The sequence below is a fragment of the Fundulus heteroclitus genome, unplaced genomic scaffold, assembly GCF_011125445.2.
Source record: "Fundulus heteroclitus isolate FHET01 unplaced genomic scaffold, MU-UCD_Fhet_4.1 scaffold_65, whole genome shotgun sequence".
Classification (NCBI taxonomy): domain Eukaryota; kingdom Metazoa; phylum Chordata; class Actinopteri; order Cyprinodontiformes; family Fundulidae; genus Fundulus; species Fundulus heteroclitus.
In genome coordinates this window covers 1,398,899-1,416,626 of record NW_023397088.1, presented here as the reverse complement: position 1 = coordinate 1,416,626, position 17,728 = coordinate 1,398,899, and the positions used below count along the sequence as shown (strand labels likewise).

At 42.1% G+C, this 17,728-nt stretch overlaps 2 protein-coding genes across 2 annotated transcripts in view; both read right to left on the bottom strand.

The window, feature by feature from the left end:
- The window catches only part of LOC105923771, a gene marked incomplete at its 3' end in the record, with an annotated part of 780,934 nt that overhangs the window by 417,880 nt on the left and 345,326 nt on the right, over positions 1–17,728 (bottom strand). The window lies entirely within an intron of this gene.
- The window catches only part of LOC118561491 (NACHT, LRR and PYD domains-containing protein 12-like), a 117,395-nt gene that overhangs the window by 65,867 nt on the left and 33,800 nt on the right, over positions 1–17,728 (bottom strand). The window contains exons 8-9 of the mRNA XM_036133614.1: positions 17,548–17,724; positions 14,455–14,631 (exon numbers count right to left, since the gene is read on the bottom strand). Of these exons, the coding sequence (XP_035989507.1) occupies positions 14,455–14,631; positions 17,548–17,724 (354 nt within the window). The remainder of the gene's footprint in view (positions 1–14,454; positions 14,632–17,547; positions 17,725–17,728) is intronic.

Below are 17,728 nucleotides of genomic sequence, written 5' to 3'. Positions count from 1 at the left end.
TTTTATTGTCATAAATTGGGGCATATTGTCTGATTGTTTGGCTTTGAAACGTAAACAGGCACCCCAACCACCGAAACCAGCTAAAGTGGTTAGCCTGGTCAAGACTCTGAGATCCTCACAACTCTCAAAAATGAGTGAACCTGACAACTGTTTTAAACCCTTCATTTTTGATGGTCATGTCTCCCTAACAGGGCATTCGGAGGATGAGAAACCAGTGAGGATACTGAGGGACACTGGTGGTTCCCAGTCGTTCATCCTGTCAAGTTGTCTGCCATTTACTGCTGATACCTCCTGTAATGCCAGTACTATAGTACAAGGAATTGGAATGGCCTATGTACCAGCACCCTTACATCATGTATATCTAAAATCCAAGTTGGCCTCTGGACTCTTCAAAGTTGCGGTGAGAAACTCATTCCCTGTGCAGGGGATTGAATTTATAATGGGGAATGATCTGGCTGGAGACAAGGTACTTCCTATTCCTGAGGTGGTGGATAATCCTAGTTGCATGACAGATGAAGATCAGATGTTTGGATCCCATTCTGATGTGTTTGCTGTCAGTGCTCTAACCAGGTCCCAAGCATCTAAGCTGAAGGAAGTGAACCTGGATGACTCAGTTCTTGGCTCTGCCTTGAGGGATGACAAGTTGTCAGCCGATGACCTTTCAGAATCAGCACCCCTCAAGGAGGACATCACACCAAAGCCTGAGGTTTTTCTCCCATTATCACTGTCACGTGAGAGTTTGAGCCAAGCTCAGAAGAGTGATGGAACACTTGCTAAATGTTTTGAAAGTGTGAGTAATTCAATAAGTGGCAAGACTCATAAGTTTTATATTGAGAAGGGATTGCTCATGAGAAAGTGGATCTCAAGGCCTGCTCTACAACAGACGGGTATTGAGGAGGATTGGGGAATAGAACATCAAATTGTTGTTCCTCAAAGTTATCGTGAACAAATACTGCAGCTGGCACATGATCACTCATGGTCAGGTCATTTAGGAATTACTAAAACCCATGACCGTATTCTGCAGCATTTCTTTTGGCCAGGCCTGAAAAAGGATGTTGGCAAGTTCTGTAGAACGTGTAGAGTTTGCCAAATAGTGGGTAAACCAAATCAGAGGGTTCCACCCGTCCCTCTTAAGCCGATTCCTGCAGTTGGTGAACCTTTTGAACGTGTTCTGGTGGACTGTGTGGGTCCGCTGCCCAGAACAAAAACTGGTAATCAGTTTCTCCTAACTGTCATGTGTGTTGCCACTCGTTTCCCTGAAGCCATCCCACTAAGGAAAATCACAGCACCCACCATAACTAAAGCTCTTCTGAAATTTTTTGCAACTTTTGGTCTGCCAAGAGTTATACAAACTGATCAAGGCAGCAATTTCCAGTCAAAATTTTTCAAGCAGACACTACAGTCTTTTGGAATTAAACACATTCCCTCCAGCCCTTACCATCCCCAGTCACAAGGCGCTCTAGAAAGATATCATCAGACTATCAAGGCCATGATGCGCAAATATTGTCATGAGACAGACAAAAACTGGGATGAAGGACTTCCTTTTCTGCTGTTTGCAGCCCAAGAAGCTAAACAGGAGTCTCATGGTTTTAGCCCAGCTGAACTAGTTTTTGGTCATAGTGTAAGAGGACCACTGAAGGTTCTGAAGGAAAAGCTCCTGTCAGCTGACACCCAACCACATTCTAATGTCCTTGAGTTTGTCACACAATGTCGGGAATGTCTATACCATGCTTGTTCGATAGCAAGACAGTCCTTGTCGACCACCCAAAGGAAGATGAAACACCTGTATGACAAGAAAACTGTACAGCGAGCATTCAGACCAGGTGATAAAGTGCTCATGCTGGTGCCTAACCCCGGTCCATCTCTTTCAGCCCAATTTGCAGGCCCATATGTGGTAAAGAGCAAAGTTAATGACACAAACTACGTTATTCATACTCCTGATAGGAGGCGTCAAACACGCCTATGTCACATCAACATGTTGAAACTGTTTCATTCCAGAGAAAATGACTATAAGGACACATGTGTGTCTCTACGGTTCCCCAGGAGTGAATGCTGCTTGTCGGGACTTTGATGCAATCAACTGGTTTCCTTATATAGGACATTTTTGACCAATCTGTATAATCTGACCCAATCTGTATAATATGATTGAACTTGACTTTGTAAAGTGCCTTGAGATGACATGTTTCATGATTTGGCGCTATATAAATAAAATTGAATTGAAAAAAAAAATTGAATTGAATGTGGTGAGGACTCTCCAAAACTTGCATCCATCTCTCTCGTGTCTGGAAATACCCCTCATGATGGTTTGAAAAAGTGTGATGACCACTGTGGTAGGTTTCCAAACTCTGACATTCTCAGTTCCTTGGATACATATCTGTCCTATCTTCCCAGGGGTGAGAGGGAGGATGTAAAAAGACTAATCCAGCTGAACCCTGCGCTTTTTGGAGATGTGCCCTCTAGGACCTCGGTACTGGAACATGATATTGACGTAGGTGATGCGTCTCCTATTAAACAGCATCCGTACCGCTGTCCGCCAGTCAAGAGGGAAATGATGAAAAAAGAGGTTCAATATCTACTAAAAAATGGTCTGGCTATACAGAGTCATAGCTCCTGGAGCTCTCCCTGTCTTCTAACACCAAAGTCAGATGGCTCACAACGTTTTTGTACGGACTTTCGAAGAGTAAATGCAGTTACAGTTCCTGATTCACATCCATTGCCTCGTATGGAAGACTGCATAGACAGCATTGGTTCAGCCACCTATATAACCAAATTGGATCTGTTGAAGGGGTACTGGCAAGTTCCCCTAACTGCAAGAGCTTCTGATATTTCAGCTTTTGTCACTCCAGACCACTTCCTACAATATACAGTGATGGCATTTGGAATGCGAAATGCACCAGCTACCTTCCAGCGACTGATGAACACCGTATTAAGAGACATTGAGAACTGTAACGTCTACTTGGATGACATCGTGATCTATTCATCATCCTGGACTGATCATATTAACACTTTGGAAACTGTGTTTGTGCGTCTAGCTCAAGCCTCCCTCACCTTGAATCTGGCAAAATGTGAGTTTGCCAAAGCGGTGGTGACCTACCTGGGAAAGGAAGTCGGCCATGGCCAGGTACGTCCAGTGAATGCTAAGGTGGAGGCTATCCTAAGCTATCCGGTGCCAACTACAAGACGTGAGCTCCGGCGATTTTTGGGTTTGGTTGGATATTATAGATGTTTTTGCAGAAACTTCTCCATGGTGGTGGCTCCTCTGACAAACCTGTGTAGTCTGAAGGAACCATTCATGTGGACGACTGAATGTCAACATGCATTTGACTGTGCAAAGTCTATTTTATGCAGTGCTCCTGTATTGGCGGCTCCAGATTTCAACAAAATCTTCAAGCTGGAGGTTAATGCAAGCGCCACTGGAGCTGGAGCGGTGCTGCTCCAGGATGGACCAGATGACATCAGTCACCCAGTCTCCTACTACTCCGCTAAGTTCAAACGTCATCAACTGAACTATTCCACAATTGAGAAGGAAACATTAGCCATGCTACTTGCTTTACAGCATTTTGAAGTTTATGTGAGTTCAACAAGTCCCGTTATTGTCTATACAGATCATAACCCGTTAGTCTTCCTGAACCGAATGTATAACCACAACCACCGGTTAATGCGGTGGGCTTTGCTGGCCCAAGAATATAATCTGGACATCAGGCATAAAAAAGGCACTGAAAATGTGATAGCTGATGTACTTTCCCGGATATAGTGCTCTTACCTCTCTCTAGTAAATGGTGAAGAAATGTTCTTATGTTATGAAGGAATTTATGGGGGAGGGTGTTACGGTCACTGACCTCTAGGGGCTCTCTTTATGAGAGAGCTCTCTTTGTGTTTTAGTTCTACCTGGCTTCCACAGGTGCAATGTGTTGCAGATCGTCAGCCACTCCATAAAGAGCTTCACACCAGAAATGCCAGGCCCCTCGATTCTTTCCTTGGGCCTTGATCTGAAGTGATCTTGTTTGCAACCCAACTGTTTGTAAGAACCCTTAAATGGTTTTGGCTGTGAGCATTCTGTGAGCAACCCAAGTGTATAACTAACATTTGTTTTTTCTTTTGACAGTGGAAGCTGGTAGGGGTTCTCTGCCTTTTTGTTTAACTGTTTTCTCCTGTTTTGTGGATAGCCAGGGAGTTTAGGTTTTGTACTTTTCTGTTCTCCCCTAGCAAGTGTTTTCTTTTTATTTTATAATTACAGGGGGGGGTTGTTTGTTGTTTTGGCCTTGGAGACCCTGAAGCTTAAAGCTTCCCTGTGTTGCACTTCTGTAATTCTACCTACATTATAAATAAACCTTTTTTTTATTGACATCTACTGACGAGAATTACTGATTGTTTTGTGTTACACCCAGTGCCAGAACTTCCCTTTTGTTTTCTTGGGGAGAGGTCGTAACAGTCCCCATCACTGCTCGTTCTCGTCGCGGTGCCGGTAAACGGCGATTCTCTGATGATGCCTCCGCTGCTTCCTCCCCATCACATCTGGGCTGCCGGCCGGCCGTGCGCTCTGTCTCTCTCTCCTCCTCCCGTCACTGGCTGTGGCCGCCCCTTTTCTTCGGCCGTTTCTCAATATGCGTTCTTGAGCGTTCTCGTGTGCTCGTGACACGTCATCAGCCTCAGCCCGAGCACTGTTCCAAAACCCAAGGACGTCAAATCGAGAACGCGCCGAATTCCCAGGATGTTGTTCTCGCCCGCCCTCTTTATCGAGCATGCATCAGAGCAGACTTGTGCGTTCTTCAGACTGACCGCTTGCCCAGAATGCACCGTGGCCGCAGCTTGATTCGAGACAGCACAAACAGAGCTCACAGCGGTAAGTTAAAAATTCCCTTTTCTGCTGCTGTTGTTCTTCAAAAGTACGTTTTAAGATCGTTTGAGGCGAGACCATTATACTTTTAAGCTTCCCTATGTGGCCTGTTTACAGAGTTAGTGCGTAATTAAAAAAGTAGTGTGCATAATACCGCTGGTTATGATTTATTTGTTTTGTGTTTATCTGACTGACGTGTGTTGCTTTATTAACTCAATACTTGCTGGAATAAATTGTAAATGTCTGCCAAGGACGACAGCAGCATATAAAATAAATAAATTCTATAACTGTTTTTCCTATCTAAGTGAGTTTCTTCTGAGTCAGGACACGAAATATTGAGAGGAGAAAGTGGGAAAGAAAACAATAGTAATAATAGTATATGAAAATAACAGACATTTATTTTATACAAATGTTTAATCTTTGGAAAAGAATGAAGGTGTAATATATTCAACAAATTATTTACAGTTACTAACTTGGTTTAAAACAAAGAAATAAAGATCTTATACAAATAGACAATGCCTATAAACTTACCATTAAAAAGAGTTGGAATGGAAATTATTTAATGATTATTTAATGTTTTTTCACAGGTGGTGAAAAAAATGAAATGAAGCAGCATGTGAACATGACTAGAACTGATCTACATTAGGTCAGGTGTAGTCATGTTCATTTAAACATGCAGCCAGCTGGAGCAGCTTCCTGTCTTCAGCCGCTGGATGGTCATCCTCCTCTGGGTCCACCTCCTCATCCTACAAGTCAAGCTGGTTACCTGCCTCTATACAAATATTGTGGAGGATGCAGCAGGCGGCGATTACTTTTGGGGCAAACGTTGGGCAGACCTCCAGCACCCTTAAGAAGATGGAACGCCACCGTGTCTTCAGATCACCAAAGGCGCGCTCAGTGATGTTTATCAGCCTTGGCGTGGTGTCTGTTGTAGCGTGCCTCCACTAGACCTGTACCAAATATAAAATAACTTGTAATTTAGGTAATATGCTGATATGTCTTAATCTTCTATCCAATTAATATAATCTATGAATCAATTGTGTGTCATTGCTGGCTCTATTTAAGGACAAGAAGGTAAGAGATCTTACTGGCAAGCTGTTTCCCTATAGGATGCACCGCAGGCCAGCCAGCAGAGGGTCACCAGCATCTTTATCTCCTGTGGCCATCCATGGACCTTCTGGATGGGCAGCAGCTGAAGGAGGAGGACGATGGTGGCCCTGTTTAGCCTGAAGGCTGGTTTCAGGTCCCCTTCATTAAAAAATATTTGGAGGACTGGCACAAAAGTGTTAATCCTCACATATTTTGTTTCTTTTTCTTCCTGTAAATAAAAAATGCCAAATGTTACCATAATTGTTTTTTTTTCAATTCTCACCTATTCACACCATAAAACTATAACTGCTTAACATGCAGATTAATATAGTTCTCAAGAAATAAAAAGGTAAAATGTATAGTGTTGTAAAACTAGTCAAGTATAGTAAATGTAACAAATGGCTTCCCTTCTCTGGTATTTTTACCATTTCACTGAAAAATGAGCTGAACTAACTGCACATAATTTATAGATGAATCACTGTAAAGGTGGACAGACATAAAAATATGTTTTTTCCTTTCTTAATCAGTAAGTAGCTTAACCCTACTGTTACTAATTTTAAAATTGGGTCTTCATTTTAATTATTTATAGAAAAATAGTCACAATTTCATCCTGATCACGTTTTTAATACCATCCTCAATGTCTTTTTAAAGATAAAAGTAGGAAATAGGCTGTCAATCTTAAAATGCCTACCAGTTGGCAATAGATGGGTGAGCAAAGCCTGCCTTCTGAGCCTCCTCAGCTGCATCACCTCCTCTTCAGCCTGCTGATAAAGCAAACGACCGAAGCAACAGCAATATTGCTCGTATTGCTCATTTTGCTTCTACAAAGTGCTGATTTTTTTTTAAAGAAGATTCAATCGCCTCTGCAACTACAACAATTACAACTCCCCACAAAGAAATTCACGCTATTGCTGGTTTTATACCCACAATTCTGTAATTATTTTAGATATTTTTTATACGTTTTAGAAATTAATTTAAATAAAAAACGTTTTCAATAAGATATGATGGTGTAGTGTATAAATAGTTTTGAACGTTAAAGGAATGCTCAAGAGCTGCCGGTGTGATGACGTCACGAGTATACTTCTGTTCCAATGCACAATACGTGCTGCGTGCTCGCGATCTCGTCAAGTCCGATCTTCAGCTGTGTGAAGCTGACACCCCACCCACGTCAAAAAATTCAGCAAATAGTCTGAATGGTTAGTGCTCCGTTTGTGCAGGTTTGTGCCGTTGAAATTTTCGTTTGTGCAGTTTTGGTTTCTGAGATATTAAAAATTATTTTTTAGGTCATCTAGAGTTCACTATCCCCCCATATCGCTCCAAAACAAACCAAAGTGGGCTAGTTCGTTAGTGCTCCGTTTGTGCAGGTTTGTGCCGTTGAAATTTTCGTTTGTGCAACTTTCGTTTTTGAGAAATTAAAAGTTATAATTTTGGCCGATGACGTCACCATCCCCCCATATCGCTCCAAAACAAACCAAAGTGGGCTAGTTCGTTAGTGCTCCGTTTGTGCAGGTTTGTGCCGTTGAAATTTTCGTTTGTGCAGTTTTGGTTTCTGAGATATTAAAAATTATTTTTTAGGCCATCTAGAGTTCACCATCCCCGTTCTTCGTACGCCGCTAACTCAGTTAGCTGGATTTGATTGCTGGCGATTTGGCATGATCTTGGATCGTTTGGTTCTTCGAAACTTATCCTGGACTTACTGTCATAGCAACATGTGTGCAAACTTAAACCTATTCGCGAGCAGGCTTATTTCATGTAAACAGGATTAGATCGCAGCTGTATAAACGGAGAAGATAGAGAAGTCTGTGCAGCCAGTGCACTTGGACCACCTAGTGGCAGAGGACGGGACAGAATTGTGGAATGCAATTTTTTAATGTTTAATAAAAGACAAAAACAAATAATGCTAAGTTCCTGTCATTTTATTTAAAAAAATATATTTATAATTACTTCTGTCTTTCTCTCAGAGCACCATGGCAAGAATCGATGAAGCAGTATGCTGGATACGGGTCAACATGTCTCTTTTCCGTGGACATGTTGAACTGCCCAGCATATTGTCCATGACAGCAGAGGATCGACAGCAGTTCTTTCAGAACATCGCCAATGATGACGACATCCATGATTCAAGAGAATGCCTCCTTTTTGTTTTTGAATATCAAGAAGATTACACAGTTTTTTTTTTATTCTTGTTCAGCTGTGTCGGCAATGTTTAACACCCCTACCCTTTCCCCTTAGCCAGAGGACAGGCACCACCCCTGGCCTATCTATCTAATCTTTAATTGTTGTTGTTATGTTGACTTTTATTTGTGAAAAATACATTTATTTTTGTATAAACTTGTTTGGACTTATTGTAAAAACCTATTTAACCCCTATACTATGTTGAAAAAATATATTGATTATGTTGCGGGTCATTTTGACCCGTACTATGTAAATGAATGCAAAACAGTCACAAAAACAGGTTAAACCAATAAACAATTAATAATATTATTATTGCATACAATACAATTTTAATTAATAAATACTTTATTTAATAGCTATTTTGTGTGGGTGTTTTTCCTCATCACAAACACGTTTCGCAATATTACTGTGTACCTTCTGCAGATGTAATTCTTACATTTCACACATCATCAATATGACCGGGAGTCATATTGATGATGGCAGTCTGCCTCGGCAGTCTGCCCCCCCACTACACATCAAAGTGACCAGATTTTTCACACAAGTTCATGACCCCAGATGAGGAAAAAAAATGATAACCAGCCCTTTGATCAACACAAACTGAAATGGGTCCAATTGAGGGTTACCACATACTATTTTAACACAATATTATGTATTGAGTTTAATTCAGTGTTTGCAAGATTAATTTCACTACTTTTAAATTAATGTCTATAATGCCATGAAGCAATTACGATAATGCATGTTTATTGCAACATTTTTATATTTGGGAAATTATTTTAACGGCTACTGTCACCGAAAATAACGTGACTGCAGTTTTTTATGTTGTAATTAAAACTTTCTAGTTTGCCCTTCATATTTTTACTTTCACCGCGCCACACTTCCCAGGGGTGACGTTTTCAAAATGGCCGACTTGGATGGGCGGAGTTGAGTTAGAAGTGACGTCATCAAAATGGCCGACTTGGATGGGCGGAGTTGGATATCCAACAGGCGCTGCAGCGATATGTACTTGGATTATGCAGCAAACGTGTAAAAAATATACATTAGCCTATAACTGTTCAAAAAATAGAGAAAAAAAATCCACAGCCAATTTGCTAGTTGCTTGAGCAAAGTTTTTGCAGAGTAAAACGGAAAACAGTTTGTTTTGGAGCATATGGGGGGATGGTGAACTCTAGATGACCTAAAAAATAATTTTTAATATCTCAGAAACTAAAACTGCACAAACGAAAATTTCAACGGCACAAACCTGCACAAACGGAGCACTAACCATTCAGACTATTTGCTGAATTTTTTGACGTGGGTGGGGTGTCAGCTTCACACAGCTCCGATCTTCCTGTGTTCTTACCGAGAACAGACTTGACGAGAACGCGAGTATGGACTCGCGTTCTCGTGAATTGAGAAACGGCCTTCCTGTCTCCCATCACTCATGATGGGATACACCTGTGGAATCAGTCGCTGGCCAGAGGGAGGGAGTAGCAACCGGTCTCTCCTTCAAAAAGCATGCACACAAATATCCACCAAGCATGCGACAAAGCAAAGCTGGAACCACAACATGCACATAAAACAGCCTCCTTCCTACACATTGATCAGTTTGTTCTTCTGGAAACAGGCTTGCAGATCCACAATCTGTCATCAGTGAGCTGCTGAAAAGATGTCAGGACAAAAACATTCATCTGCATTTCATAGACGACGTTGAACATTTATTGGGAATCAAGTGAGACACGACCTGCTGATGTTTGATTCTAATGGATGTTTTAAAGCTAGAAACTGAACCAAAGCATCCAGATAACTTGTTAAACTTCTGCTTTTAAACTCAGTTTTGACTAAATCTAGTAATCCCTGTTTGATGCATGAATCATTTTAACTCCTCATTTTAACCCCAACTTTAACTTTAAACTTCAACACATCTAAAATGATTTTCTATCTTTCTGCCTGTCTGCTTGGATGCCAGATGTCGTCTTTCTCAGGTTATAAAGTTATTTATGTAACAGGGAGACGATCTAAGGATCCAGGTTCTGTAGAGCAGCTTCTGGTTCTGGTCCGTCTGAAATGTCCGGACAGGAAAGGAGAAAAAAAGGAAATGATTCATGTTTGAATTTATGATGAAAAGAGAAAATCTCTTTTCCTTCTCCAACGTCCACAGTGGACTTCATGAGGAGCTGCAGGTGAAGGTTTTACCCCCACAGTCCCTAAACAGGATTAAAATCTATGTTCTGACCTCAGCAGAGCAGAGCTGCATGATGAGCCACAGATCCAACAGAACCAGAACCGTTCTGCAGGAAGAACAGAGAAAATCCTCCAAACAAGATCTGAAAGTCTCTGAGCTGCTGCAGAAAGTGTTTCCATGCTCACCAAAGGAGAAGCTGGAGCAGATCAAACTTTATCTTTACTCAGTTTTAGATTTTACCTTCAGAAAGAAGGAAATAAAAAAGATTTTATTTAAAATCATGAAGAAAAGCTTCATCCTCTGATTGAAGAAATCATCATTTACTCACTGAGCTGTTTGCAGCAACAGATAAAATGACCAGAGCTGCCCAAACATTTGCAGAAAACATCTAAAATATCCTGAAAAACCTCCAGAAACTGCATCACAATGAAGCAAACATGCAGCCTGAAAACTTTAGAGTTGAGCTTTATTTCAGATTTCTTGGTTACAGGCTGAAAATGAACCAGAGAGAAAAAAGATCAACTTTGCAGTTTCATCAGATTCAGATCAAAACTACATGGAGCCACTAAATGCAGCTTAGTTTTCATTTCATCCTCATTGGTCCACAGAGACAAACAATATCAGACACTAAATGACAGACATGATCAGATAAACAGGATCAACATCTCTAAAGTCAGAGTTCATCATCAGGATCCAGTCAGAGTCTCTTTAAACTCAAACTGCTGCAGCTTCAACCTCTGGATCATCAGGACAGCTCAGCTTCTCTCCTCTACTAAGATCATCACCAATCCCACTTCCTGCAGAGAGAAGAAGGAGCAACAGAGGAGATCAGTGAGTGTTTCCAGCCTCTGGAAGCTGAACATGAACATCTCATCTGTTTGTGAAACATCAGCTGACTAAGAAACATGGAGGCTGTCCCTGAACACATCTGGATGAAACTACTGAGAGAAGGACACATGTCCAGATGTGCTGAGTGGACTTCAGCAGAGCTTCTGCTCTGTAGAAAGACCACATGGTGACTAAATGTAATGATGGGCTGTGAAATCAGTGATTTGCAGGCTGCAGTCAGACTGATCTCAGAGCTGTGACTAAGATGAAACTGATCAGCTGTTTCCTGTTGAAATGAGAGAACAAAGAGTCTGAGATCAGATCTGATGCTCCACAGCTTGATGAATGAGGACCACTGTCTCTAGACATGGTGGAAGGCTGTCAGCTGGAATCCAGCTGCATTTCCTGGAGACATGAACACAACAACAACAGTCATCTTCACATGGACACAAACACAGGAACACAACAAGCTGCTGGCTCCTCTGATTGGCTGATTGTTGTCTTTGTGTCCAATCAGGAAGCCTGTCACCATTCTCCTCCCACTGAGAAGCTGCAGCTTTACTGGAAACACTGGATCTTTGCTTTGGTACCAACTGGGTTCAGAACAGTTCTGCTGACAGCAGCTGGACTCACTCCAACCATCTACTTACACAGATTTCAGTTTGTAGTCTGGACTCTTTACAAGATCCTGCAGCTGCTGAACATCTGACTCCTTCAGGTCGTTGAACATCAGGTCCAGTTCTGTCAGATGGGACGGGTTGGACTTCAGCGCCAAACACAGAGAATCACAGCTGATCTTTGACAAACTGCAGCCCCACAATCTGAGTAAAGAATAAAAGATGTGAGCTGAAGCCACCAGGATGCAGGTTCTAACAGTCCAACAGAACCAGTTAAAGAACTCTCATTAATATTAATGACAACAAGCTGCTGCTTCAATAAAGACCTGCTGACTTCAGCTCTTCAACAATCAACAATATCAGAACTTTCAATAGTTAAAACTTGTTTAGCAGTTTTTACAGTCCTGGGGTCTCATTTATAAAACTTTGTGTGGAATCTGTACTAAAAGTGAACGCCAAGAAAAAGAAAATGGAGTATGGCAAAAATATTCAGATTTATAAAACCATGCACTCACACACCAGCAGCCATTTTCCTTTCTAGATCACAGCTGTACCTGTACATTTGGTACCAGGTTCTGGCTCAGGTTCTGCCCTCTACACGCCCAGATTCAACCAGAAACGGTCGATGCAAAGCACCTCATGAATGTTAATGTGTAGAAAATGTGTCAGCTGATCATTTTTTCATCATGGTGACGTGGCAGCCACGGAGAAAAAGCAAAGAAACGTTGGGAAAATTTCCCAGAGAGGCGTTTATTAAATGTGGAAATCAGAGGTAAAAGCTCAGATGTTGTCCACATTAAAACAAGTTGTTAATAAGCTGTTAAAATAAGTTGTTAAAAAGTAAACAACGCTGTGCTCTGTGTTGAAATTCCCCTGTGGCTGTGGGTTCAGATCCACATTCAGAGGAGAGAGGTTTCCCTCCATTATTAACCCCCCCCCCCCCCCCCCCCTAAAAAGGTGATGACTGCCTGGGTGTGAGCAGAAAGCCTCCTTCTCTGCTCTCTGGGGGTTGGAGAGCTGCCTTTCAGCTCCTCAGAGGGAGGTGGAGCCACTTTCCCCTGTGGGGAACAGCACAATGCATGCTGGGAGTCAGAAGCAGGATATTGGCCAGTCCTCATTATTGGCCAGGAAATATTTGATCCCTGAAAGCGTTTCCTCAATTCTCCATCTGCACGGTCTTCCAGCAGTGCCAATGCATCCAGCGAGCAGCATTACGCACGAGTGTGTTTGACTGTTTCCAGCAATTAAAGTGATTGCTGCTCACCTCGTCACAATAATCTGTGGAACACGTCACCCTGGTGATCATTGGAGAGAGGAATGTGAACGTAGAAAACCAGAGAAAATGTTTGCAGACTTTGATTTAAGATTTAAGATGGCTTATGGGCATTTTTATTTATTTGAAATGTCCCAGATGTATTTAAGAGTCACCAGGACAAGAATGAATAATACTGCGGTTTTGAATGCTTCTGATCAGGATGATCTATGATTAAAGTCTGATATGGAGTGAAATGAACGTCTGAGAGGAATCCTCATGCAGGTTGGCTGTAATTCACCACTTCACCATCTGCGTCACCAATTTCCCCGTCTCCAAAATGAGCGTACGCCTGGGTCAGAGTTGGCATGAGGACCACACATTTTCCCCTCAAGTTCATTTTTATAGATCCCAACTTTTGATGGAAAGTGGCGTACGCACATTTCAGGTCCATTTTGTGTGTATCAAGCTTTCTAAATGACAGCCCTGCTGACTTCAGCTCTTCAACTCTGTCAGCTCCACCAGCAGCTCCATCAATACAAACTCAGGTTCTGCAGCCAAATTATTCAAGTTTCACAGAAAACAAACAAGTCAGCAGCAATTGTGGAGGAAATATGAACAAATGGAGATTAATGCAGATAAATGAACTATTTTAATTATTCCACAGCCATAAAAACATGATGTCATGGAGAATATTTAATGTAAAACTGACTTTAGGAGCTGAAAGCCCAGAACCAGAACCTGGTACTGTGACATGTTGTGTCTGAGTGTTTTAGTCAGTAAAATCCTTCCAGAGCTTCTAAAAGTGCTGAAGCATCAATCAGGGATTATATATTTGTTCCTGTCAGACAGATTCCAGGAGCTGAAATTCACTTTTCTAAACTGGGTTGAATCCCCTCTGACCCGCTTCACATGAGGGGGATTTATACACACTGGGGGTCCGAATGCTGTCCGGTTCTGACCTGAGATCAGGGCTCAGACTCAGTTACACAGAGAGACAACATTAAAAACTGGCTCCAAGTCCAGGAACAAACTCAGGAAATATTTATTAGAATAGAAGATCTGAACTTTGTTTTTCAGATGAATTTTATCCAATTATTCACAGAAATATAAACTCAACTATTTTAAAATCATCCTGTAGAAAATGTAGACAAGTTGCTTTAATTAAGTTTTAAAGATATTAAAAACCTTCAAATAAATGAAACATCAGTATTTTTCATTTCTTCTATCTTCCTCTTTCTCAGTTCTGGATAAAAACTGAAACCCTGAACTGAAATTAAACTCATTGTTTCATGTTTTCTGCTGATTATTTAATAAATCCTGGCAGGAAGTTGGAAACAGAAAGAAACTTTAACTGGAGCAAAGCAGTGAAGAAGAAAGCAGACTTTACCATGAAGATCCTCAGTGTGGATCAGTAGAATATCAGCCAGATGTCTGCAGTTTAGTGTCAACACAACTTTCACATCACAAATATCAGAACTAAAACATGGAGTCTGACCTCAATATCTGTAGTTTGCAGAGGGGAGTCTGGAGAAAACCACAGAGCTCCTTCACTCCAGCATCTTTCAGGTCTTTGTTTCCACTCAGGTCCAGTTCTGTCAGATGGGAGGGGTTGGACTTCAGAGCCAATCCCACAGAAGAACAGCTGATCTCTGACAAACTGCAGTAACTCAATCTGAATAAAGAATAAAAGATGTGAGCTGAAGCCAACAGGATGCAGGTTAAAACTGAAATATGAACAAATAAATAATAAAATGTAGAAAATTAATTTCCCTGAATGTAAAAGTCCCAGAAACATGATGAACTGATGTCTGATATTTGATCCAGTAGAACTGATTTAAAGAGTTAAACCCAGCAGAACCAGAACATGTTATCATGACGTGTTGTTAGAATATTTCAGTCGGGCCTTCAGTGGTTCTGAGCTGGAACCAAACTGGACTTTAATAAGCAAAGTGTGACATCAGAGCTGTTAATTAATGCTGCTGTGATTGAATGGAAGCAGCTCATTTTCACAGTGACAGTAACCTTCTATTGAGGGGAACTGAGGGATTTATCTGAAGGATCAACAGCTGCAATAATTACACTTCACTCATTTCTAAACACATGAATACATGACTGAGAACAGAAGCGCTTCTACCTGTTCTACTGTCACACAGGATGCTGCATCACAAACAGAACCAGTCTGATATCAATGTTATCAGCAAAGAAAGCAGAACAAATTCCCAACAAACATCAGATTTCTTCATCCAACCATCCAAGCTGAGATTTAACTGGAGGCCAACAGTTCAGAGCTCAATGTTGCTTCAGTCCAGAAGGTGGAGCCCAGAACAAATGGACCTTTTCCAGTTTTTACTCTGCAGAACATCTGGACCACATTCAGACTCTTCAGGAAAAATGCTGCTTATTTTTTCCTGGACTTTCCTGCTTGTGTCTCTGACTCCTTTATTGTCGGCTATATTAGATGATGCTGGATTCATGGTGAGGATATTTACAGAGAGTCTGCAGTCATTTCAACAAGTCCTCCCATTGTTTAGATCCTGGCTCACTGAAAAGGGCTCCTAGAAAGTAGAGCTGAACAATATCAGGAGAACATGGCTGTACAACCGAGCAGACAGGACCCACCGGACTCTGCTTAGGAACATTTTTACTCCAACTTCCCAGAAACCCCTACACCACTCCCATATCTGTCATGGTGGTTCATCTGGACCTTTTCTCTCCATGGTTCTGACCTCCTCAACCCTCTTTCTCCTAGAAATCCATCATCCTGCCTGTCTGGGTCATCTTGGGGTTCTGGGACCTCCTGTAGTTTGGCTGCTGGGCCGAACCAACAAACTCCAGCAAGAAGCTCCTTCTAACAGCTCCAACACTGAACATCTCTAGCTGGGCAGTCTTTCCATGAAGCTTTCTGCTTTCAGCCACATCCACCACACTCTTTTCCTCCCAGCTTCTCTGGCTTTGGTCCCGTTCTGACTGCTGCCGGGTCTGGCTCTTTATTTTTCTCATCTTGGTCCTTCTGGCGTCCATGTTGGATCTGCTCCCCTCTGCTGTGCTGCTGAGCAGAACTGTTTATGGTTCTTCACAGTTTCCCTCTGCTGGACTTTTTCTTTGGCCTTTGTGAGCGTTAACTCAGAGTCCATTGGTACCGGTTCAGACAGCTTTATGTCCTTTTATCCCAGCTACAGTTCTGGCCCGTATGAGTTCTTCTTCCAGTTCTCCAGAACCACAGTTTGCTGCCAGTTTGTGTCCAGCTGTAATAAATGGTTCTGCTCTCTCTCCATCTTGGTGACGTCTGGAACTGAACTGGGCTCTTTTAAAGATGATGGAGGATTTCCCCACATAGTGCTGCTCAAACACAGCTTTTCCAGCTCCAGGCATCTTTTCTCTGCTCTAGTCAAAGGTCCAACAGCTAAAATGTCATCTGCAGCTTCTCCCACAGCAAACAGGAGGGAACTAACTTGATCTTCCTCACATTTCTCATCTAGAGCTGCTGCAGTCTGAAACCTCTCCAATCTTCTGGCCCACCTCGCCCGTTCTGCAGGACAGGAGAAGTCCAACGGTTCTGGAGGGGTTACTTGTACTGCCGTCTCCATCTTTGTTCTTCTATCCCTGGTTTCCTCACCTTCAGGATGTAAACCTCTGGATGTGTTGTCTCTCGGTACCTCTCCCTCAGCCCACATGGGCCCGTCAGGACCACATCCTAGCAACACCAGCAGCTATAGTGAGGTGGTCAGCTTAGCGCTGGCTTTCAGTAGTGATGGTCTGCTTGAAGCTGAAGCTCTGGAGCATTTGTCAGAAACAGCAACACAGTCCTTCAGAAGAACTTTGTTGGGGCTTGATTCATGGGGCCGGGTCATGGGTCAATGAAGTCCAAAGCTTCATTTGGGACGTCATTGATCTGGTGGTTCAGCACCTGCTTCATGGCTTTCAGCAGAAGTCCATCATGTGTAACAGCCGCTCCATGTAGCTCTATAATGAACCAGCAGGTTAAATAGGGATGTAGTACTATGGACCGGGCCCTGGAACCTTTAATCATGGCTCAGCGTACCACCTATTCACAGGAGATACTACTTGTTATTTATTTAGATTTCTCCTCAATAATTACTGTTTAGTTTAATGCTGCTGCCTCCACTTAGCAGCAATTTATCAATTTATAAACCTTAGATAACCTACGAAGAATTAAACTTAGTCATTCTAATCTGATGTTAGAAACACTCCCATGAAATAGAAAATAAAGTAATATTCTCAATCATCAGAGTCATGGCAACTACAACAGGATTAAATCCAAGGTCAGCAGACTTTCACTCAGTTTCTGTGAAAACGTTTCAACACCTGATCCAGGAGTCTTTGACAATCCTGGAGGCTCTCAGTTGAGCAACGTGGAGTTTAGGAGTTGCTGTTTTTAGGCAATAAATCCTGGCAGGAAGTTGGAAACAGAAAGAAACTTTAACTGGAGCAAAGCAGTGAAGAAGAAAGCAGACTTTACCATGAAGATCCTCAGTGTGGATCAGTAGAATATCAGCCAGATGTCTGCAGTTTAGTGTCAACACAACTTTCACATCACAAATATCAGAACTAAAACATGGAGTCTGACCTCAATATCTGTAGTTTGCAGAGGGGAGTCTGGAGAAAACCACAGAGCTCCTTCACTCCAGCATCTTTCAGGTCTTTGTTGTCACTCAGGTCCAGTTCTGTCAGATGGGAGGGGTTGGACTTCAGAGCCAATCCCACAGAAGAACAGCTGATCTCTGACAAACTGCAGCTCCTCAATCTGA